This window comes from Oenanthe melanoleuca, chromosome 18 (genome assembly GCF_029582105.1).
Source record: "Oenanthe melanoleuca isolate GR-GAL-2019-014 chromosome 18, OMel1.0, whole genome shotgun sequence".
NCBI lineage: Eukaryota > Metazoa > Chordata > Aves > Passeriformes > Muscicapidae > Oenanthe > Oenanthe melanoleuca.
Genome location: NC_079351.1, coordinates 6990596 through 7014192, shown reverse-complemented (window position 1 = coordinate 7014192; position 23597 = coordinate 6990596). Strand labels below are relative to the sequence as shown.

Sequence of the window (23597 nt, the reverse complement as noted above, 5' to 3'; positions counted from 1 at the left end):
TGTGCCTCCATCCCTGCTGCTGCTCACCTGCCTTGGGGAGGAGCCTCCCTGGAGCTGCTCTTTGCTGTGCCCCGGCCCAGCCTGGCTGAGTCCTGCCCTGCACCCCGAGCAGGCAGCAGAGCCCAGCAGAGCCGAGCCCAGCCGAGCCCAGCAGAACCCAGCAGAGCCCAGCAGAGCCCACAGAACCCAGCCGAGCCCAGCAGAGCCCAGCAGAACCCAGCAGAACCCAGCAGAGCCCAGCAGAACCCAGCAGAACCCAGCAGAGCCCACAGAACCCACAGAACCCTGCCGAGCCGGGACAGCAGCTGGCACCAGCAACATGTTCAAGGGGGTGGCCAAAAGCTCCCCCAGCAGGAGCTCCCCTGTCAAACCCAGCAAGTAAGTGTGAGCCCCTGCTCTGGCTGTGACCCGGGGGAGGACGGGGGTGGGTGATCCGTGGCTTTTAAGCCACCCTAACATCCCTCTGTGGAGCAGCAGGAGGTTGGGGTTTGCTGGGAGCTGGTTCCAAACTGTGCTGCCTGGCTGTTGTCCTTGTCTTTGTGCTGCTTCCTGAAGCGTCCTGGGATGTGCTCAGAGCTGTGATCGTTGAGCAGGGAGCTGCAAAAAGCCCCTTTTGGGCAGGAAGGAGCAGGATGAAAGCCTCTGTGCCTGGGTGGAGCAGGTGTGCTCGATGGTGAAGCAGATCCCGGCCTGGGGCTGAGATCCTGGGGTTCCCTGCTGTGGTGCTGCCCTGGATCCCTGCAGGAGGATGCTCAGATGGGTGAGGATGGCTTTGCTGGTGGCTGCTCTGACCCAGCCTGGCTCTCTGCAGGTCAAATAGCTGAGTTTGCCTCTTTCAGAGCTGCTGGGAACAGCCTGGTCTGGTGGAAGGTGCCCCTGCCCATGGCAGGGCTTGGAACTGGATGTCCAAACCATGGTGTGATTTTATGAAGAGATGCCCTCGGTTCTGAGGGAATGGGATGTGTGATGGTTCCCTGGGATCAGGGAGTCCCCTGGGAGGGAGTCCTCCTGCAGGGAGATCTCATCCCTCCCTCCTCCTGCTGCTGTTGTTAATTCAGGATTATTTTTCACCTCCCTCAGCAATTTTGCATGTGTTTGGTGATTCCATGGGCGTTCTCTGCCCTGCCATGGTTGGAAGCTGAGGAAGTTGCCAGGGGGTTGTGCTGAGGAGAGGGGGCATGCAGGGTGAAGGGGGTGCTGGCCACATCTCCTGGGACCAGCAGCAGCCCAGGACAGTGTTTGTGTGGTCCCAACACAGTGCTGGCCCCCAGATGGGCTGTTTTGGGGTCCAAACCCCAGGTCAGCCACTGAGGGGGGCAGCAGGGCCTGGGGACAAGGGGACCCCTCCAAGGTTGGGGCTGCTGCATCTCTGCCATGGGAAGCTTCAGTGGAGCTGAGCACAATAAATTCACCTCAAAGGCAGGTCTGGGGGCTCTCTGGACACCTGGGGCCTGGCTGCAGTGAGGCACCTCCCCAGCACCCTGGGAGCTGTGTCAGGCTCTGTTTCATCCAGCATTACTAATGCAATCCCTCCACCTCCCCAGGCAGCTTCCAGAGCAGGCTGGGGATCTCTCAGGACCCTGCAGAGGGTTTGGGCAGGCTCTTCCCCAGCAGGAACCTCTCAGAATAACTGCAGCTGCATCCCAGCAAGGCCTCACACCTCTTCTTGCAGGCTGGAGGCTGGAGCCAGCAGCACAGCAATTACTGAGCTAGTTGTGCTTGTTTCAGGAGGCACCAGCCTCAGACACAGCCTAATTCACCTGGCCATGGCCTGGGGCTGGGTCAGTGCCCAGAGCAGCTGAGAAAATGAAGGTGGATGAGAGTCTTGGGAGCAGCCACCACACGCTCTGCAGATGGCCCCAAGGAAATGCTGGTGGCCCAGGGCTGCTCCTGGTGGCCCCAGTGCCAGAGCCTCAGCAGCAGCTGAGTTTCCCTGTCTCTGGAGTTCATAATTAGCAGCTGGACCCCCACAGAGGGCTCTTGGTCCCTGGGGCTGTGGTGTTGAGCCTCCTTTGCCATCTCCACTTGGTGGATCCGTCCCAGGGAGGCAGCACAAGCACAGGTTTGTCCCTGAGGACATCCTGGATGTGCCCTGCTCTAGGTGGAGGCACTGCAGGGCTGGAAGGGAAACCCTTGAGAAGGTGGAATTGAACTGGATCTGGCTGGACTGGCTGTGCCTGGGTGTGATTTTGGGAAAGGCTGTGGGTGGTTTGGGAGGTGGATGGCAAGTCATCTCCTGGGATTTAAGTGTCTCCTGGGATTGCTGCTTTTCCCACCATCTCCCTCTGCTTCTCCCCAGTCACCCTGGAGCAGTGTGGGCCCAGGGGACAGGCAGGGGTCAGGTACTAACCCAGAACTGGCAGTGGTGGTCTGCTGGGATCTGCTGGCAAATCAAAATGTGCCAGGGCTTCTGTGTTTGTCAGGGAGAACAGACCCAGCTTTGGGCCCTGTGGCCATAAAGCAAAGTCCCTGTGAGGAGGGGACAGAGGGGTCAGGGACTGCAGTGGGTGATGCTGGTCCTGCCCAAAGTGCCCTGCCAGGAGTGACCAGGAGTGGGGACAGTCCTGCTGCTGGGAGACACCATCCCTGTGTGCAGCTGGGCTGTCCAGGAGGCAGAAAGTGGTAGGAGAAATGAACCAATTAATAATGATAATAACAGTGAGTGCCTCTCCTAGGCATGAGGTAGCCCTAGGGAGGAGGCTGCCCTGGCTCCTGAGGAGGAGGAGCAGGAGGAGCTTTGCCCAGCCTTGTCCTCATCCCAGGGCTGTGCCATGCTCTGTGTGTGCTCTGTGTGTGCAGCTGGACCCGAATTCTGGGGGGCTGAGGGGTGTCCAGCATGAGCTGGTGGTTTCCTATATCCCACCTGCTGCCAGGCTGCCTCTGTGCAGCCCAAATGTTCTCCCTGAAATGAGGGCCCAGCTCTGGGGCAGGGATGGGCACAGGGACACCCCGAGGAGGGACAGTGATGTGTCCCTGTCACCACGGGTGGGTGTTTGCACAGACTCCTCTCAGCACACCCCTGCTGCTCCTCAGATGATGTTCTGCAGGACTCATCCCTGCTTCCCTAAAATCGGGCTGTTTGCAGCATCCTGGTCCCAGCCCCAGGTTTCCCAAGCAGCACAGGCTGGGATGGGCTGATCCCTGTCACCAGGAGTTTGCTGACACCTTTTCAGTCCATAGTTTTGTTGTGTCTCAGCCTAACAAAGCAGATTCCTGTGCCCAACCTTAGAAACTAAGAGATGAAGTGTTTCCTTCAGCCAGAAAGGGAGTGCCAGCAGGAATAAACAGGATTTTGTTGGTGATTTAGCATCCCTGGGAAGGATGGATCCTCACTTCTCCCCTCTTGGAGCAGCACAGATTTATCCACAGCCACAGGACAAACTGGGATGGGCTCAAGCAGGACACCCCCTCCACGCCATGGGCAGGAGCTGAATTCAGCCTGAATTCAGCTGGGGGGATGATGGAGAGGCTCGGGGAGCGGCTCCGTCCCGGGACAGCCCAGCCCAGCCCAGCCCAGCCCGTGACTCATTCTCCTCCCTGCGCACAGAGCCCGGGCAGGAAATTTGGGTGGTGCTCAAGTATTTGCCCATGGGACACCACCTCATTCCAGGCGTGTCAGGGATGAGTGGGAGTTGTGTAACCTCCTGGGGAGGGGGCGCCTCTGGGAGCTGCGCTCTGGGGCTCAGAGCCTGTGCTGCTCCCTGTGTGCATCCCCCAGCACCGGGAGGGATGGATGGAGAGGGAGCGATGATTAACGGGGTGTAAAACACCGGCGGTAGCAGGGAATGATGCTTTGATGGTGATGGATGCGCTGCTCGGGCTCTTGGGCTCCGGGATCCCTGAAATCAGACCCTGCAGAGGCAGCGCTGCCGTCATCTCACTCTGCTGTCCCTCTCACTCTGCAGTCCCCTCTCACTCTGCTGTCCCTCTCACTCTGCAGTCCCCTCTCACTCTGCTGTCCCTCTCACTCTGCTGTCCCTCTCACTCTGCTGTCCCTCTCACTCTGCTGTCCCTCTCACTCTGCAGTCCCTCTCACTCTGCTGTCCCTCTCACTCTGCTGTCCCTCTCACTTCGCTGTCCCCTCTCACTCTGCTGTCCCTCTCACTTCGCTGTCCCCTCTCACTCTGCTGTCCCTCTCACTTCGCTGTCCCTCTCACTTCACTGTCCCCCCTCACTCTGCAGATTCCTGGCATGGCCGGGAGATGCTGCCAGCCCCAAAGCTCCGGGGCAGCTGAGAGCTGCTTTGTTCGTGCCCACGCTTGGGAGATGAAAAACAAGGGAGGAGCTGGGGAAGGGGCAGGAGGATGCTGAGGGCAGGAGCGCTGGGGCTGAGCCTCCTCCGGAGCCACCCTCAGTGTGGGCTGAGCTCACTCCCAAAGGGAGCTGTGGCACCCAGCTTGCCTTGGGGGACTGTAGCACGTTACAGTCACTTGGGGCTGTAATAAATGGACATCCCAGCTTCTGTTCCAGCCTTTGGAATGAACCATGGAGCAGCTGGAGCCATGAGCAGGAACTGGAGCATTAGGGGAATAATTTTCCCTCTGTGGATTCAGGGGCTTGGAAGGAAGGCACATGGCTGAAGGGCAGATGTGGTGGCTCTGCTGCAGGATATCACCTTTCTCCTGCCTCCTTCTTCACCAGAGAGGAGCCAACCTTCCCTGAAGGAGTGTCCCCCCACTCCAGCTGACCCCCAGGGGTGTCCCATTGTTGCTGCTCCAGCTCTGCTCCTGGTGTCAGATCCCAGCAGCACATAATTCACTCAGCCTCAGCTGAACTTTGTCCCCTCAGCAGCATTCCGAGGGCTCCATCCCTGTGTGATGCTATCACTCCACACCCTGCTGCCCCTGCCCACATCCTGGCAGTGCTGTGTCTCCCTGCCTGCAGGGCAGGGCCAGCACTGTCCTCAGGGGCAGAAGCTGTGAGAACAGGACACGAGGACAAAGGTGGCACCGAGCTTTGTGCTTCCTTGTCTGCAGGGAGCGTTGGGAACCATCCCCTGCCTGCTGCAGGATTTGGATCCAGCTGTTCCAGCTGGGTGCTCAAGCCCAAGGGTGGTGGTGGGGTAAGGGCTGTGATGGCACTGTCAGTGTGTGGTGGCACTGAGGTGACAGCAACAGGGACCTGTTGGGAACATTCAGTGAAGCCTCACTGGGGCGAGGAGGGCTGGTGGGTGTGCCATGGCCTTGAGAAATGGGAGTCTTGGAATCATAGGATATCCTGAGTTGGAAAGGACCCAACTCCTGGCCCTGTGCAGGACACCCCAAGAATCCTCCCATGTGCTGAGAGCATTGTCCAGACACTCTTTGAGCTCAGACAGGCTCAGTTCTGTGACCACTTCCCTGGGAGTCTGTGCAATGCCTGAGCACCCTCTGGGTACAAAACCTTTTCCTGATATCCAACCTAAACCTGCCCTGACTCAGCTTCCTGCTGTTCCCCAACCTCTGAAAACACCACAACAGCCAGAGGTCTGCACAGCAGGTCCTTGTCCCTGCAGCCTTGGGCTCTCCAGTGTCCCAGCTGGAGAGCTCCACATGGAAGGATGGCAGCTCTGGGTCAGGCTGAAGGGCCACCTGGGCCAGCAGCCAAGGAAGCACCTCCAAACAGGGTGAGCATGTGCAGGGTGCTCCCCTGGCCTCCAGCCATCACTGGCTCCAAGTCTTCCCACCCCAGATGTGGTCTTGATGCTTTGAGCAACCCTACAGCAGGTTTTTTCCCTTTTTTCCCCCCCTATTGTTTTCCCCCCTCTGATGTTTTTTTGGATCCACACAAAGGTTTGAGCACCTGCAGCAAGGAGTTGTGCAGGTGGGTGTTGTGCAAAGCCCCACCAGACTCACCCTGAGCACAGCAGCTCTGTCCTCTTGGCTGAGGGCAGCACTGACCACTGACCACTGTGAGTGTGTCCTTGGCCACGGCTCAGACTCCTTCCTGAGAGACCCAGGGGGGAAAGGGCTGAAGAGCCAGGCCTGGGCAGGTCCTGGCAGTGATGGGATGAGTTTGCTGTACCCACCTGCTCTGCTGCTCCCCCTCCCAGGTCCTCCACCAACGAGCTGGCCGTGCTCATCTCCCGCATGCAGACCAACGCTGACCAGGTGGAGAAGGACATCCTGGAGACTCAGTCCAGGCTCAAGCAGGTCAGAGCTGGCAGGGGGTGCTGGGAGGTGAAAGGCTTTGCTGGAAATGCTGTCTAGGACAGCAGGTCAGGTGTCTGCTCTGTGCTGGTGCAGGTTTGGGGCTGGCTCGAGGCTGGGGAGGAGCAGACACCCCACAGAGCCTCCCAGCCCCTGGGGCTGCATCTGGAGGCTCTCAGATTCCTCCTGCTCCTTGCCTCAGGCTTTGCACAGCCCAGGCTGTCTCAGCCCTGTGTCCCCCACACCCCTGAGCTGCCAGCCTGACCCACAGACCCCTGGCAGGGAGGGAGCTGGAGCACCAGGGCTCCTCTGTGGAGCATCCCGAGCCTCTGTGCTGGCCAAGGAAAGTGTTGTCAGCTCTGTGTGGTCCAACCAGGCTTCTCCCTCTGTCTCCCTGGGCTCCAGGATTCCAGCAATCACCAGAAGAACAAGGCTTTTGAGTTCCAGACAGAGAATGCCAGGAACTTGAAGGAAGCTGAGACCCTGCTGAAAGATCTGTTCCTGGATGTGGACCGTGCCAAGAGGCTGAGACACCCACAGGCTCCTGAGATAGAGAAAGAGTGAGTACAGAGGAGAGACTGGTGTGATGAGGGCCCTGAGCAACTGGGACCCCCCTCAGGACATAGAATGAACCCCAGTCCTTGCCATGAGTGGTAGCTTCACTCTTCTTCCCACAGAGTTCAGCCTTAAAATCACCTTTTCTGCCAATTTATGATAAAGATATTGGTATGCAGAGTGGATGCCAGAGAGATTGCCCAAGAGGCCCCAATCTTTTGGGAGCCCTGATGAAAGGTACTAGAAAAATGCAGAGCTAAAATGTGGCTCCACTCTCAGGGTAAATCCCCTTTTCCTCTGCCTTCCCTAAAAATGCCTTTAATTTGGGGCAAGCACAGAGTCAGAGGTGGGTGTTGGAGTGGGAGAAGAGCTTCAGTTGGCTTCTGGTGCTTTGCTCCCCTTCACTTCCAGCCCTTCTATGTAGAAATCAGGAGGGAAGGGACAGCCCTGACCTCCCTGCAGCATCCTCTGGGCAGTAATTCCTGAGACATCCCTGAAGATGGAGAACAGGACAAGTTTCTTCAGCAGGACAAGTGCAGCACACTGCTGAAGCAAGCCAGGGCCACAAAGGGACAGCAAAGCACCCTGAGTCTTGCAAGTGAAATTTGGGCTTCCCAGAGCCCAGCTTGGTTCCCTGAGTGACCCAGGGACTGTGCCTTTTCCTGGCAGCATCCAGCAGCTCCACGACCGTGTGACACAGCTCTGTGCCGAGTACCGAGCCCTCTACGAGCAGCTGAACGTCCCCGAGGTGGGGCCCAGGGTGGACTGGGCCAGGATCCTGGACCAGAAGATGGTAACAGCACCTGGGTTTGATGCTATCTCCCATCTCCTACCAGGCCAGATAATGTTTGCTGTTGTCTCTGCTCAACACAGGGATGTTGGAGGTGGTGGGAATAATTCAGTGACTCTCCTTCTACCTCTCAAATCCCTCTGGAGCACCCTCTGAATGAATCTCTTCAGAGTTACCAGAGGGGGTCAGATAGAGTCCTGCTGTGGGATGAAAGGATGGAGAAGGTGATGTCTCCTAGGGTTTTACAGCCCTACCTTTCAGGTTTCACCCTGCAAGGTTTGGGTATGTGCAGTGCCCAGATTGCAGCCAATTTGGATTCCCCTGAAAGCTGGATGGTGATTAAATGCATCCCATGCGTGTCACCAGGGGCAGGGGGCTGGCTCAGCTCAGTTTTGTGGTCTGGTTATCTTTGCCCCTGTGTATGGCTGGGGAAACCAACAGCAATAATGGGAAAGAACAGAAAAATCCCCTCCCTTCCTCCTGGACCAGATCTTTTCATGCCCTGCCAGCACTGCCTGGGGTTTCTCCCTGAAATGAAGCCTTTGCTTTAGTGTCTGCCCTGACTCCTTTTGCACAGAAACAAGTCAATGCAGGACAGTATGGCCCTGGCATGTCAGAGCTGGAGAAGCAAATAGCTGAGCACAACATCCTCCAGAAGGAGATCGAAGCCTACGGGCTCCAGATCAAGAACCTGCGCTCTGGGGTAAGGCACCCTCTGTCCCCTCCTTGTCCTGCCACCCCCTGGGGACCTGCTGCCCCTGCTCATGTCTGTCCATCTGCTCCTCAGGGGTGAATGCCCACCCTTGTTCTGCAGAGGGCAGGGGGCCCAGGGAGGTGGCTCCTGGAATGGTTTCTAAAGCACATTCCATAATTCAGTTCATCAGCATTCACCACATGTTTTCCTAACAGTTTTTCTTTTTTTTTTTTTTTTATTTTGTTGTTTTTCACCTCCTTGGTCTTGGCTGTGTCGTAACCCAGGATGTGGCAGATTTAAAAAGCCAGTACAAGGATTTGCTGGTAAGGTTCTCGGTGGTTTTCTGAGCAGATGGGGTCTTACAGCAGAGTAACACCATCCCTGATGGGCAGGGAATGCTCAGTTCAGAGCAGGAGCTACCCCTGGGCTTGCAAAGTGAAGTTGTGTCCCTCATATCATTTCCCCATTTCCTTCCCTCTTTGGGACAGGTGTAAATTGAAAGAACTCTTGCTGTCCTCAGGGCAGTGCTGAGGGTGAGATCCCTGTCTCTGCTCTTCATGGGTCATGGATCTGCAGTTCCCTCTGTGACTGAGGGCACCAGGAAATCCTGCCCACACTGCTCCAAATCAGGATTGCAAATGTGGAGGCTTGCCCTGATCCCTGACAAGGGCTCCAGAGAGGAAATGAGCAGCCAGAGCAAAGGAGGGGGCCAGGAAGAAGGTCCTGGGTTAACCCAGCTGGAGCCATGAAGGTTGATGCTGAAAATGGGATTTGTGAGAAATGCAGCAGAGCTCTGAGACTGCCCCAGGCACCAGCCCACACCTGGGATTCTGGTTAGACAAACATGTCTTGTCTGTGAGGAGGGAAAGGGAGCAGCAGCCCTGTCAGATAAGAGCAGTGGTGGCAGAATTCTCTGGACAGGGGCTCCCCAGCCCAGCACTGACACTGTCTCTGTGCTGTGTGTGAGCAGAAAGCTTCCATCTGGCGAGGGCAGAGCCTTGGCAGCCTCTACCACCACCTCCAGGGCTGCACCAAGGAGCTGGGCTACCTGACAGAGCAGCAGACCAGGATCCTGAAGCAGGACTGGAGTGACCAGATGCTGGATGTGCAGAGCCTGCGCAGGGAGTACGAGGTGAGCCTGGCTGTGAGAGGCTGCCCAAAATCCAGGGTGCACCCCAGCCTCCCCACACCCACAGCAGCCTGAGCATGAGGCTTTCCAGAGCAGGGGGAAGAGACCCTGGGTCCCTGCTGGAGTCAGCAATGAGCTGCTCTGTGTGAGCCCTGCAGCCCCTGAGCAGGGGTGTGGGGTCACACACAGCCAGGGAGATTTCCATGGCCAGAGAAAAGGGAATGCTCAGTGCCACATCAGCTTAAACAGCCACAGGGACTGCCAAGTGCTGGGACACAGAAAATGAGAGGGATAATCATTCAGGAAAATGCTCTTTGAACAAATGCCTTGATCCTTTCTGAGGTCCAAGTGCATCTAATTTCTAGCCCCTTCTGTTTTAAAAAACAAACAAAGAAAGCTGTGCTTTGGGAGCCTTTTCTCTGTTATGTTTGGTGACCCAGGAGAACACTCTATGCTCCCAAGGGCAGAAAGTCTCTTTTCCCCTCCAGGATTTCAAGTCCAATGAGCTGCTCAGGCAGGAGGAGTTTGTGAACCACCTTCAGGACGATGGGGACAGGATGATTGAGCTGAAGCACCCAGCCATCAAACCCATCCAGGTGGGGACAGGGGGTCTCTTCCCCAGCCCTGTGGGGGAATGAGAGTGTTTTTGTGTCTCAGGTGGTGGGGCAGAGGGGACTCCTTCAGCCCTGCTGCAGTTGTGTTACTCTTTCCTTCCACACTCACTGCAGCATCCTTCTGCCTGCTCCAGCCCTACAGGGGGCCCGAGGCAAGTGCAGAGTCTTCACCCTTCCCAAAATTTCCATCTGTGTGCTGGGAGCAGCTCCTGCTGCTCACACACACCAGTGCAGGAATTCCAGTGTAGGAATTCCAGGTGAAAGCAGCTCCCAGCTGCCAGGGCTGTATTCCTGAGCCTGCAGATGCCAGACTGAGGGGGCTCAGTCCCCAACTGGAGCTGAGACCACTTGGGAAGTGATGGCTGCTCTGAATGAGCCAGGGCTGTCCTCACCCAGGCTCAGCATCAGGCAGTGCCTGGCACAGCTTTGTCTGCTCTTCCTCTGCTCTCTGGGATGTCTGAGGAAAGGGCACCTGTGCTGAGGGAGGGAGGGGCAGCTGGAACCCACTGAGGTGTGCTCTGTCCCACCACAGGCTCACCAGGAAGCCTTGAAGAACGAGTGGCAGAATTTCCTGAATCTCTGCATTTGCCAGGAGAGCCAGCTGAAAAGTGTGGAGAGCTATAAGAAGGTAAAAAGCAAATTCATGGGCCATGGCTCTGCAGGCCAGGCCAGAGTGGGCAGGTTGGGAAGTGACACAGCAAAGGATGGGAGACCCTTTGCTTGCACCTAGTAAAGGTATTTTGGGGAAACACCCTCAAAATATCATCTTTTAGAGGTGCTGGGAGACCCCAGTGGGCTGGAGGCAGTAATGTCCCCCCTGCCTGACAGTGTCCCTACCCACACCTGCAGTTCCAGGATGATGCTGAGGCTGTGAGCCGCTCCCTGAAGAAGATGAGCTCTGACCTGGACACCAAATACAGCAAGTTCAACAAAGACAGCCCTGGGGTGGTGTCAGACCTGCTGCTCCAGCTGGAGGTGAGGCCTTCAGGGCAAACCCAACGTTAAAAACTCCCCAATAAATGACAGAGGGGAAGGGGCAGAGGTGGGTGGATTATCCTACAGGGACAGCTGAGCCCAGCTCTGTGCTGGGGAGGGGGAAGCCCAGAAGATCCACACTGCCCTGAGGTGGCACTGTCCCCAGCAGTGACACACAGCCCAGGTCACCACCTGAGTGAGGAGAAGTCAGGGAGAAGCCACGTGCTGTCCCAACACCAGACTCTGATCAGAGTGTGAGCCACTGGTATCCAAGCTGGGAAAGATCCTCCCATCTCCTCAGCACTCATGAGCCAGGGGCAAGGGAGGGAATAAAGAAATCTGACCTCAGGGGTGAGATGCAGATAGAAAAGGAAGATTTGCCCCGGAGAGAGGGAGGGGACACGTTCACCATGGTGTCTTCCCAAGGTTGTAACACATTCCAGTCTCAGGAGCTGCTGGAATATTGGTGCTTTCTGACACTGGAATGCAGCATTTCTGAAAAAGAAAACTTCTTCAGGATATTTTATATGAAAGGCTGTGTCCTCAATGGCAGATCTGTGAACAGAGGAAACTGAGGAGAGTGTTGGCAATGGAAAGGGGAAGAAGGGACCTGGAGGGATGGAGAAAACCAGATAATTGCTCCCAGCACACCTGCTGTAGTGTGACCCTCTCCTCCCTTCTTACCCAAACCTGTCACAACCCCTGTCTCCCTGTTTTGTCAGAATGAGGAGAAGGTGTTGAAGCAGGCAGAGAAGAGCATCAGTGACCTGAAGAGAAGGAGCAGAGAGATCAGCCCTCTGAAACTGCGCAGGACACGGCCCCCTGAGCCCCTCAGCCTGGACACCCTCTGTGACTGGGATGCTGGGGAGGTGAGGGCTGGGCCAGCAGCACCCTCAGGAGGGACAGAGAACTGGATTCTTCTGTTTGCTCCAGATCTTGGTGTGAGGAGCTACCTTAGGGCCAGAAAGCCAAGCCTTTCACTGGGATTTGTGTCCTCTCCCAGGTGCAGCTGACCAGAGGGGACAAGTACACCCTGAAGGACAACAGTAACCCAGAGATGTGGGTGGTCCAGAGCAGCACTGGAGTGGTCCAGGAGGCGCCTTCTGCCTGTTTCTCCATCCCTCCTCCTGACCCTGAGTCCATAGACAAGGTCAACAGGTGAGTCTGCAGCAGACTCTGACTAGAGACACATTCAGACTCTCTTGGGTCATTGCCAGCCTGACTGCAGAGAAACTGCAGCTGGGGACAGGCCTCTCGAGTATCTAGTACTGAATCCCTCCTGGAATGGGATTTTTCCTCTCATCCAGGTGTCTGCCATTCCCCAACATCCCTGCACACTGCACAGACCTCACTGGCAATGAGTTTTCTGGCAGTCAGGCTTGATTTCTTCACCCAAACATGTGACTTGCATAGGTTTGACTAAATTCATTGCAGAATCAGTCTGGAGCTTGGGACCTGCCAAACAGGACAGAGTTATCTGTGGTATCTGCTCTCAGCCAGCCCCAGCTGCAGACTGAGCAGTGCTTCCTGAGCCCCTGTGCAGGTTTGCTGCCTGCCTGCTCAGTCAGCTCCTGCATTCCCACAGGATGGGGTGGTGGTGCAGGGAGGCTGGCAGTGCCTTTTTAATCATGGCCCCAGGCATTTGGGTAAATCAGTGCCCAGGAGAGCTCAGAGCCCAGACTCAGAGCTGTGCACTATGCCCAAAGTGGGAGCTTGGCTCCCCAGTGCCATGGCTGTGATTGCTTCATTGTGTTCCTCAGTGTGGAACCCTCTTCACACATCCCAGACTATTGAATCCTTTGGATTTATGGGTTTCATGAGTGTTTTAAAGCAGAAATTCAGTTCCTCTGCACAGAGGGACAGCCCTCATCTGACAGCAGCCAGGCAAGCTGGGAATTGCTGGTTTTAACACACAGTGTTTAGCTGGAACAGTCCACAGCAGGGATGAGAACTGGCCTGGTCCTTGCTCTTCCCCCTCCTTCTGGTTCCATGAGTCTTTTCTCACCAGAAGTATTTTTGGTCCTTCCAGCTCTGGCAGATCCCAGCCCTAGTTTCATTAGGCAGGAGCCATCCTTACAAGTGAGATGTGGCATTTCTAGTGCAGCAGCCACTTGTACTTGTTTCCTGCACAGCTGCAAAGCACTGCAACCCTGTGAAATACATTTCCAGCTTTGAATGCTTCTGCTGAGAGTTGGGAACACTGGCTTCCTTGAGAGAACTCAGCTGCTCAAGCCAACCAGCTGCTCTTGCTGCTGTTCCCTTTCCTAAGGGACATCTCTGAGTACAACAGGCTGCAGGCTCCCAGCCTCTGGGGACCTTCCCTTGCCTTTGGGGACAGGTCCCCAGCACAGCCATGGAGCTGCTGCCAGTGTGTGTCCCTGCCTGGCTGAGGATGCCCCTCTCTGCTCACAGGTTGGAAGGGGAGCTGGGCACGGTGAAGCAGAAGCGAGCAGCGGTCCAGAGCAGCCTGAGACGCAGCCAAAAGGAGCAGGTCCAGCCCAGCCAGCAAGGTTTGTCACCTGCACAGCCCAGCCCTCTCCAGAGGCAGCTCTGGAAAGTGAGCACCCACCCAGGGTGGGCAGAGGCAGCTGCAGCTCACACACAGACACTGCAGAGCTCTCTGTGGGAGGATGCTGCTCCCCATGGCAAAGAGCAGCTGGCAGGAGAACCTGACTCCTGCCTCACAATTCACTCCAAGTCTGCTGCCCTCCTCCAGCCTCTGAGATTGACTTCCAGCTCCATCAACAGCTGGAGGGAATTTAGGATTTCAGGGGGATGTGCCTATCCAGAAACCTTAATTAAACCTGCTTTGTAATCTGGGTCCCTTGCAGGTCTCTTCCCTAGCTGGGGGCTGTGGGATGAGTAGGCAGCCGTGGCTAAATCCCAACCCTGGGTTATCTCTGTTATTCCCACAGCTGGAGTTCAAAGGCTCCCAGCAAAGCTGAGAAGGGATGCCTGCATGGCAGCTCTTGGTTTTGTCTCTCCTTTGGAGCTATGGCAGAGCTAAAACCTGGGTATTGACCTAAGCTATGTCTCACTGCAGCTCAGTCCAGGAGCCCTCCAGCAGTCCAGGATGATCCCCAAGCTGACAGGCTCCTCAGCAGCCTGGATCGTGTTGGCAAGGACTTGGTCCAGGTAGAGAAGGAGGTTTTGAACAGAGTGAGGTCTCCTGTGAACTACAGTGACCCCACAGATGACCTTGGCAGGAGGATCAAACAGCAGCAGGTGAGTTGGAGCAGGAGCAGCTTGGTAGAGCTGTGTCCTTGGCCCAAAGCAGGACAGCATGGAAATAACACAGGAGGTGACAGCTGGGGCTCCACAAGAAAACCATGCTGCAATTTCAAGGGTTTCAGGCTGGCTTGACCATGGAAGTGGGACCAAATGAAACCCTCAGGAAATGCAGGCCATTCCCTTGGCTCTGGGGCAGGAGGGTCCACTCATTTCAGAGCTGTGGTCCAGGTGCCAGTCTGGGGAATGCTGTCACCCTATACTCTCAACTCTGTAACAAATAGACTAAGGGATAAAGAGAATTAATCCAAGGGCCAGCTTGTCTCACCTGATGGGATGTACAGACTTGTAAATGTCAGTGAGACAGGAAAAGGGCAGTGCCCTGGAGCCCAAGGTCAAGGCCTGGGTTTGCAGTATTTCAGCTTGTTCCATCTTCATCTTTGGGTATTTATCCAGCTCTGGCAGCTCAGGCAGGTAGGTTTTTTCCACCTCTGTCTATGTGGATCTCTTTCCCACACCCAGCCACTGCCAGACAGCCCCAGTCTGGATGGGCTGTGCCCCAAGGGGCAGCTCCTTATGAGAGGGGCACCACACCCTGAGCCCCACAGCCAAATCCGCCCCTGAGGGAAACACATTTCCACAGCAGCACTGCTGTGGCTGTGCTGGGTGACTGTGCTCCCATCTGCTGTGCCAGGAAACAACAAAGAAACTGGAGAACCTGGGGGCAGCCAAGGATGCCTTGCAGAAGGAGTGTGAGACCTACCTTTCCAAGAAACCCACCAGCACCTCGGCTTCCCAGCTGCCTGTCACACTGAATGCCCTCAGGAGCAAATACAACGATGTCAATGTGCTCTCCAGCCTGTACAACGAGAAGTGAGTGATGGGGAAGAGGGGAGGAGGTGTCCTTGCACAGGTGTGCCAACACAGAAGCATGACACAAAATGCTTTTGATCTATATGAGGCTTGGTTGAGGTCCAGCACATGTTGGGAACCTCCCATCCATCATCAAAGGCACCTCTGAAGGAGTTCCTGTGTGTAATTTGTGAGTAGATCCCCCCACCATGGAAAATCCATCACAATGAGTGTGTGTCCCAGATCTGCTGTGTGCTGAACTGCAACAGATCTGACTTGTGGGCAGCATGACAGGGCTGTGAGAGCACATTGCTTGTTCTCTGACGTGTTGCAGAAGCTCTAATTTTAAGTATGCTTAAACATCAAAGAGTGAAAAAAAGAAGAATTCTGTAGCCTTGTCCTTCATTTTCTCCTTTCCCAGGGCTAAGGCTGCCCTGAACCTGGAGACTCAGATTGAGAACACAGACAAGATTGTCAGCACGTTTGAGGCCAAGCTGGCTCAGGACAGCATCATTCCTGCATCCCCCAATGCCCTGCAGGACCGGGCCAATGACCTGCAGGTAGGGGAACACCAGGGAGGATGAAGGATGGATCCCTGAGCCCAGGGAGCAGTGTGGGGGGAGCTGGATTTGTTTGAGCACCTTGAGGCACCAGCCATGAAGCCTTTTGGAGAAGCTGTTCCTTGAAGGTTTAATGTTGGTGCTGCAGGATGACTGCTCTCACTGGACAGTAAAACACTCTGTCCCTCCCTCTGCAGTCCCTAAAATGCATCATGACCCCCTTAGCATCCAAACTCTGTTGCTCTGCCTCACACCTACCCCTAATCTCTCCTGCTCCCAGTCTCCTCACCCCATCCTTGGCACCCACAGTGAGCTGATGTTTTCCCTTCCCCAGAACTTCTCAGTGCACTGTCCAAGCCACCTTGCTTCCCAGCTTTCACCCTGCATGTCACTCAGAGAGCCTGGCCAGCCCCCAGTGGCACTTTCAGGAGGGTGTTTGGCTGCTGCTCTGACAGATGCAAACACAAGGTGTGTTTTTGCTCCCCTGCAGAAGATGAGGCGTGACCTGGTGGCCCAGGAGGACTGTGTGCTGAAGCTGAACCGGGGGCTCAAGGATGCTGAGCACAGCTGCAGTGCTGTGCAGAACAACTTCCAGGAGTACTGCCCTGACCTGCCCCGCCAGAGGAGGGAGGTGCAGCTCCTCAATGATCGCTACCACGCCGTGGCTGACCAGCTGGACCAGCGGTGAGGGCCTGGGGCCAGCTCTGCTCCTCCTGGCTGAGGTGCAACTGGGGCAGGGCTCAGAGCCTGAGTGGGTTCTTCATTGTGGGACCCTGATCCTGACCACAGGACTGTAATACTGAGGACCAGGTGTGTCCTGCTGTGTCCACAGCACAGGCTTTGAGCTTCCAGAGCTGTGCTCCCCACTCAGGCATCAGTTGTCACCTCCTCGTTTTTGTTATCTTGTTTGTTGTGATATTTTCACCTTTCACCTTCCTTCCTAGGAACTTGCACATGAATCTTTGCCCTTCCCCTTAATGTTCCTGTCCACTTTTTTGCTGTACAGAGAGAAGACCCTCAGAAACATCAGCCTCACCTACCAGCAGTTCCAAAACTCCAATGAGAACCTGATGTTCTGGATGAACAACTTACCCAAGCACCAAGTGAAGACCACTGATGGGCCAAGCCAGATCAATTACAAGCTGCAGGCACAGAAGGTGTGTTCCAGGGCAAGAGCACCCTGTAACTTTGCAGGGATGGGGCAATTTGCTTGTGAACAGCACATGCAAAGTAGCAGCAGCCAGCTCCTAGTTGTGTGCTCCCCCATCACAGTGAATGAACCAGGGAAGGATTGCAGCCCATGGATGGTGTTACCTGGTGTATCTCACCTTGCTGGGTTTATCTACAGTGCTGGTGTCCTCATCTGTGCCTATCAGTCACCTCCAGGTTGAAATCTCCATGGAGAGGACACTTTCAGATCCTGAAACATTACACCTTAGGCTGAGACGTTGTTTCCAAGTCCTTCTTTTTTTCTCTACTTGAGCAGACTCTAAGCTGACTAGCTCAGACAAGGAATTGCAGAGGTCTCTGTGTTGGCTGCTATTTACCTTTTTTGTGATAAATCAGTGTGGGAGGTCCTGGGCAAGTTATCACAGCTGAGATACCCTAAAACCCTGGAGCTCATCCTAAATGTCTTGGTGTTCCCACCATTCCCTCAGCTGAGCTGATTCTCTAGGCTGCAAGAGTATTGCTGAGCAGCTGGATGTCAGTGTGTCCTTAACACCACCTGTGTCTCCTGCAGAGGCTGGTGGGGGAGATCCAGAGCAAGGAGCCTGAGAAGAATGCCCTGGTCAGGCTGTCCCAGAACGTGCAGTCCACACTCAATGTAAGGAGGGGTTTTCCCATTTATCACTCCCTTAGCATTTCACCCAAGAGATCCCACCTGATCCTCATGTGTCTGCTCTGAACAGGACTATGAGCTTGAAGCAGGCAAATACAGCTCTTCCCTGGACCCTTCCCTGACTGACTCTGCTGCAAAGAGGCTGCGTGTGACCCCCCTGCAGGAAAGCATCCAGGCCCAGGTAAAATGTTAAGATGAAGGCATGGAAACCATTGTTCCAGCTCTATCCTCAAAGTCCTCATTACCCTCAAAGGCCTTAATCCACTCTTACAGCCACCACTGGTTATGGTCCTAATCCCAGAGTCCTCAGGGATCCCTCTGTCCCTGGGGCAAGCAGTTTGTGAGATCCTGAATTAGGGCACCTGGGCTGAGATTGCTGATGTTGCCTCCTCACCACATTGTGTGTGAAGGTAAAACTTACAGGGTGGATGTGTGGGGAGAGGAAGAAGCCAGAGCTCCTCTTCTCTTCCCAGTTACACCCTGCATCACCTTGAGGCTTTTGCCAGCTGCTCTCCAGCTGTGAATTTGGAAAACTGGACCCTGTGTAGGCCTGCAGGCATCCAACATGCATTCAAATAACAGAGACAGGATCTCCTGCATGAATCTTTACACTCTGTGTCTCTCTAAAGAGTCAGATGGGAAGACACTCATCCCTAGAACTGTGCCCTACAAAAACTGGTCCAGGTAGAGTTGGCCACACAGCAGAGCTGTGTCCAAGTGGGGGCACAAGGCTCTCACTGCTCTTTCTTTTGCAGGAAAATGATGTCACCAAGCTCTACATGGAGCTGGTAGCAGAAAGCAAAGAGCAGCTCAGCCGGCTGGAGTTTGCCAAGAAGATTGTGGAGAAGGTACCAGCTTACAGCTCACTGCAGGGGTGGGGGGCTCCAGATTGGGGTTCAGATCTGCTCAGCCTGGAGCTCCCTCACCCCTCCCTGTCTCCACATCCAGGTGTGAGGAATGGCAGGAATGGAAACCCCTCTGAGAAAAAGACCACAGGAAAACACAGTTTCACTGACACTGATCTTGAGTTGTGACTTTCATCATCTCTGGGAGCCCTTAGCTCATTACTGAAGCTGTAGTTTATGCTTGGGGAAAAAAATAGGGCTTTTAAGTCCAGTTCTCTTAGTCATAGCTAATCAACAATCACAGATTGAGAATTTCAGATTTGTTTGTGGGTGTGGCTGGAATTCAGTGCTCACAACCTTCTGGAAACACTTCAAAGCAATAGGATTTTTATACCTTTCTAAGGTTTGATCCACCTGTAGGAAAGGTTTCAAGAGCAGGTGACTTTTAATGGGTTCAGGAAGAAGAGATTAAGCTGGGGACTGGCTGTGATGCTCTGCCTGGGCTGCAGATACAAGAAGGCAGCACAAAGCACCTTTGTGGGCTGCTGCAGCACCTTTAAGTCAAGGGGAAGACCCACCTTGAGATGATGGAATTGTGTCTTCACCTTCCATTTACAAACAGCCTTATTTGAAGACTGCCTGAGGATTCTGTGCCAGTTTTGTCTCCCACCATGCCATGTCATTTAAAAGATGACACCTTAAAGGAATGACTTAGTTTGCCTGCCTTTTTAAAATTCTTTTTTTTATTTTTCCCTTGCAGAAGGAAGTGCATGAGGACATTGAAGCTGTGCATGAACAAACCCAGAAAGCTGAAAACAAAGCCACAACAAGCAGGGAATCTGAGGGGTTGAAATCACAGCTGGAAGAGGAAAGGAGGAAAGTGGCCAGGATTGAAGAGGACCTGGAGGAGCACAGAAACAAGCTGCTGATGTTGAAAACTCAGAAGCCCATTGAAAGAGTGGAAGAAAAAGAGGTGATAGAATACTACAGAGACCCACAGGTGGAGAGCAACCTGTCTAGGATGGCACAGCAGATTGAGGAGGAAGGCAAAAAGAGGCAGAGCCTGCAAGAAGACATTGATGTGATGAGCCGTAAGCTGGCCCAGATGGAGAGCGAGAAGAAGGTGGCTCCTGCCCAGCTCCTCACCAAAGAGATCACCAAAATTGAGAAGGATCCCAGCCTGGATGGCCAGGCAGCCAGCCTTCGCCAGGAGATCAGGCGTCTCCAGCAGGAGAGCTTGGCTGCTGCTTCTGAGCTCGAGCAGCACAAGAGGGAGCTGCACATGCTGGAGCGAAAGCAGCCCAACATCCGAGAGAAAGTGGTGGTGAAGGAGCTCATCAAACTGGAGAAAAACCCAGAAATGCTGAAGTCTGTTAGGACCCTGCAGTTACAAATCGATGAGGAATCCTTCAAAAGAAAGTCTGCAGAAGAAGCAATAGTGAAAGTGAAGAACAAGATTGAAGAGGTGGAAAGACTGATTGAGACAGCAGAACCCAAAATTATTGTTAAGGAGGTGAAACAGGTAGAGCAGGACCCAGAGTTATTGAAAGAAACTTCCAAGCTTAAGACTCTGATTGAAGAAGAGAGGAGCAAAAACTTGATGCTGACAGGTGAGCTGGGAGAGCTGCAGAGCCAGTACAGCATTGCAGAGAAGAAAAAGCCCAGGATAGAGGTGAAAGAGAGGGTCAATGAGATCTTCTTGGTGGACCCTGAAACGGAGAGGCAGATTGCACACCTGAAAAGGGAGCTGCAGGAAGTCACTCTGAAAAGGACAAAGTGGAAGAGGCCTTAGCAGAGCTCAAAGTCCTCAGGGCGCAAAAACCAGAGGTGGAGTTTAAGGAGGTCATAGAGGAGGTGGTGAAACATGAAAAGAGTCCAGAGATTCTCAGAGAAATTGACAGGCTGAAGGAGCAGCTCAATGAACTTGTGAACACCAACGGCAGGACCCAGGAGCAGCTCATCAGGCTGCAGGGGGAAAGGGATGAATGGAGGAGGGAGAGATCCAAGGTGGAAACCAAGCTGGTGAACAAGGAAGTGATCCGATACGAGAATGACCCACTCTTGGAAAAAGAAGCCGATCGCCTGCGCCAGGAGGTGCGTAACATGTCCCAGAAGAGGAGAGCTGCAGAGGACGCCATCTATGACCTGCAGAACAAATACATGCTCCTGGAGAGGAGGAAGCCAGAGGAGAAGGTGGTTGTCCAAGAGGTGATACTGACCCAAAAGGATCCAAAGCTCCGGGATGAGCACAGCAGGCTGAGGCGCAGTCTGGATGAGGAGGTGAGCAACAGGCGCCGCCTGGAGCGCGACGTGCAGCAGGTTCGTGTGCTGGTGGAAGAGCAAGAGAAGCTGCTCAACTTTCAGGAGGATCGAAGCAAGAGGCTTGCACTGGAGAAGGAGATGAGACAAATTACACTGAGAATAAAGGAGCTGGAGGAGAGCCCAGCCCCAGTGCAAGAAAAGATCATTATGGAAGAAGTGGTGAAGCTGGAGAAGGATCCAGTGCTGGAACAGTCTGCCAGCAACCTGCGCTTGGAGCTGGACCGGGAGAAGATGGAGGTGCTGAGCTTGCAGAGAGAATGCAAGAACCTGCAGGTGCAAGTCGATGTCCTGCAGAAAACGAAATCCCAGGAGAAGACCATTTACAAGGAGGTGATTCGAGTGGAAAAGGACAGAGCGCTGGAGAGTGAACGTGCACGTGTCTGGGAGCTGCTGAGCAGGGAGAGGGGAGCCAAGCAAAAGGCAGAGGAAGAGGTGCGGCGGCTCCGGGAGAAGATCGAGAGGGCTGAAGGCATGAAGAGGACGTGGGCTCGCGAAGAGACAGAGCTGCAGAAAGCCAGGAACCTGGCCATCCAGGAGAGAGCCAGCTTGGAGAGTGAGCTGAGGGAGCTGGAGAGGCAGAAGCAGCAGAAAGTCCTCTTCCTTCGGGAGGAATCCAAACTGCTCAGCCAGCGGACCCAGAATGACAGGCAGAAGAAGAAGCAGCTGGAACACGAGGTTTCCCTGCTGGAGGCAGACATCCTTAGGGAGAAGGACCAGATCTACAACAAGGAGAGGTTCATTCGGGATCTCCAGTCAAAGGTCAACCGTGAAGAAATCAATCACGAGACCCAGATGAGAGAGACGAACCTCTCCACCAAGATCTCTATCTTGGACCCTGACACGGGGAAGGACATGTCCCCTTACGAAGCCTACAAGCGAGGTATCATAGACAGAGGCCAGTACATCCAGCTGCAAGAGCTGGAGTGTGACTGGGAAGAAGTCACCACCCTGGGCCCAAATGGGGAGGTCTCACTTCTCCTTGACAAGAAGAGTGGGAAGCAGTACTCCATCGATGATGCGCTGAGGCTGAGGAGGATCACAAAGGAGGAGTACCAGCTGTACCGGGATGGCAAGATTCCCATCTCTGAATTTGCCTTGCTGGTGGCTGGGGAAACCAAGCCTCCCTCGTCCCTCTCAATTGGCTCCATCATCTCCAAATCCCCTCTCACATCACCCACTACCCACCAAACCCAAACCTTCTTCCCCCCAGCCTCACAGAAAGGCATATGTGATGACACATCCCCCATTGCTGGGGTCTATGACACCACCACCAACACCAAGTACAACATCAAAACTGCTGTTGCAAAGAAGCTGCTCGATCCCATGACAGCTCAGAAGCTCCTGGAAGCCCAGGCTGCCACGGGGGGCATCATAGACCTCATTTCCAGGGACCGGTTCTCGGTCCATAAGGCGATCGAGAGGGGGCTGATTGACAGGACCTACATGCAGAGACTGCTCAATGCCCAGAAAGCTTTCACAGGCATTGAGGACCCCGTGACCAAGCGAAGGCTGTCTGTGGGGGAAGCAGTTCAGAAGGGTTGGATGACCAAGGACAGTGCTTTCCCCTACCTGCAAGTCCAGCATCTAACTGGAGGGCTCATCGATCCCAAGAAAACTGGTCGCATCCCTGTGCTGGAAGCCGTCCAGACGGGGATGATAACGAGCAACCTGGCCAACAGGCTCCAGGATGAGTCCAACTATGAAAAAGATCTGCTTGACCCTGTCTCTAAAGAGAAGATAAACTACAAGGAGGCCATGGCTCTCTGCCAGAAGGATTCCCTGAGCCAGCTGCTGCTGCTGCCGGCCGCGTCGGAGGGGTACCAGCGGTACCACCAGGCGAGCCGCTCCCCCAGGCTCTCACGGTTCAGGCACTGAATGGACCAAGGCACACACTGGGGCTGGTTCCTTCAGGAGTTCATCCCTTCAGAACACCTCTCCCCACGGAGGCAGCAGGCTCACAGGAATGGAGATCTAGTATTTAGGGCTGCCTATCTTCTCTCTTAGCTACCTGCCTCCCAACACAGCTCGGCCGTGCCAGGAAGAAAACATGGTCGTGGGTCTGCCATGGAGGAATCCCCACAGTCCCTGGGTGCTGTTTCCTGATCAGCCCAGAGAGGGGCTGAGTCTGAGAATTTCATGGGCAGTAGGTTAAACGTGGCTATGCCCAGAGAGGGGAGAGACAGAGTGTTTTCCAGTTGGGTCATTCTGCATGCAATAAACATAGCAAGTGAGTGTCTGTGGCTGTGTCATCTCTGCAAGCTGTGGCTAAAGGCACAGCTACTCCTCCCCCATGCAATCCCATGCCCTGCAGCCCAATCCACACAGGTTTTGTAGACTTTTGCTGTCCCTGATCTCTCAGCATTGAACACCCTAAAGTGTCCTTCTACCTATGAGTCTATATTTTAAAAGATTTTGTTATATTTGTCTTTAAAACTGAAAACCAACAGGACTTTGCTTCTTGGTCATTTGGACACCTCTAATAGAGGGACTTGAACACCAAAGGGGTGCAGTCCCACCCAACAGTACTGGAAAATCCACACTTGCTAATTCTTCAGGTGAACTAAAAGGAAGTTACTCCCTTGTGTAACTTCCACCACTCAGTCTTTCCTGAAACAAGCAATTCTCATATCCCAAATGTTCTTCCCTAGTATCTACACTATTGTGGAACATCCTCTGGATTTGTGGGATGAGAAAATTACTTTCTGTATTCATGTCAGCTGCTCCTTCCCCTCTCCCGAGGACACTTTTAGCTGATGCAATTCAGGTACTCCAACACACTCAAAATAATCCATGAGAGTAGATGTTTTCTCCCCCTCCTTCACCCACCAGACCAGCAGCATAGCCTCTATTTCCATATAGCCTAGCTGGAATTGAAGTCTGGGCTCCAGGAGGAAACTGTTCCCACTCTGGCAGGCTCAGCACACTCAGCTCCCATTACCTTCCTGCTGGTGGGCAGTGCCCAGCATCAGTAATCTGTAACAGCAAGTTTCCAGTCTGAGATCTGCCCAGGCTCTGTCCCAGGCTCTGCAGGGTCTCTGGTTATTGTCAGGCCTATGGCTGCTGCT

The 23597-nt window shown here is 54.4% G+C and overlaps 1 protein-coding gene across 1 annotated transcript; it reads left to right on the top strand.

Moving 5' to 3' along the window:
* Window positions 1–277: 277 nt before the first annotated feature.
* On the top strand, window positions 278–22768 carry EVPL (envoplakin). The gene is given in 23 exon segments (XM_056505856.1): window positions 278–378; window positions 6032–6131; window positions 6534–6688; window positions 7353–7476; window positions 8051–8176; window positions 8452–8490; window positions 9138–9299; window positions 9785–9892; window positions 10443–10538; window positions 10760–10885; window positions 11608–11754; window positions 11889–12043; window positions 13298–13395; window positions 13929–14110; window positions 14808–14986; window positions 15387–15525; window positions 16016–16209; window positions 16532–16682; window positions 17267–17350; window positions 17436–17546; window positions 18121–18213; window positions 18971–19979; window positions 19982–22768. Coding segments are annotated over 23 exon segments (6063 nt in total). The 5' UTR covers window positions 278–319; the 3' UTR covers window positions 22408–22768.
* The last annotated feature ends 829 nt before the right edge of the window (window positions 22769–23597 follow it).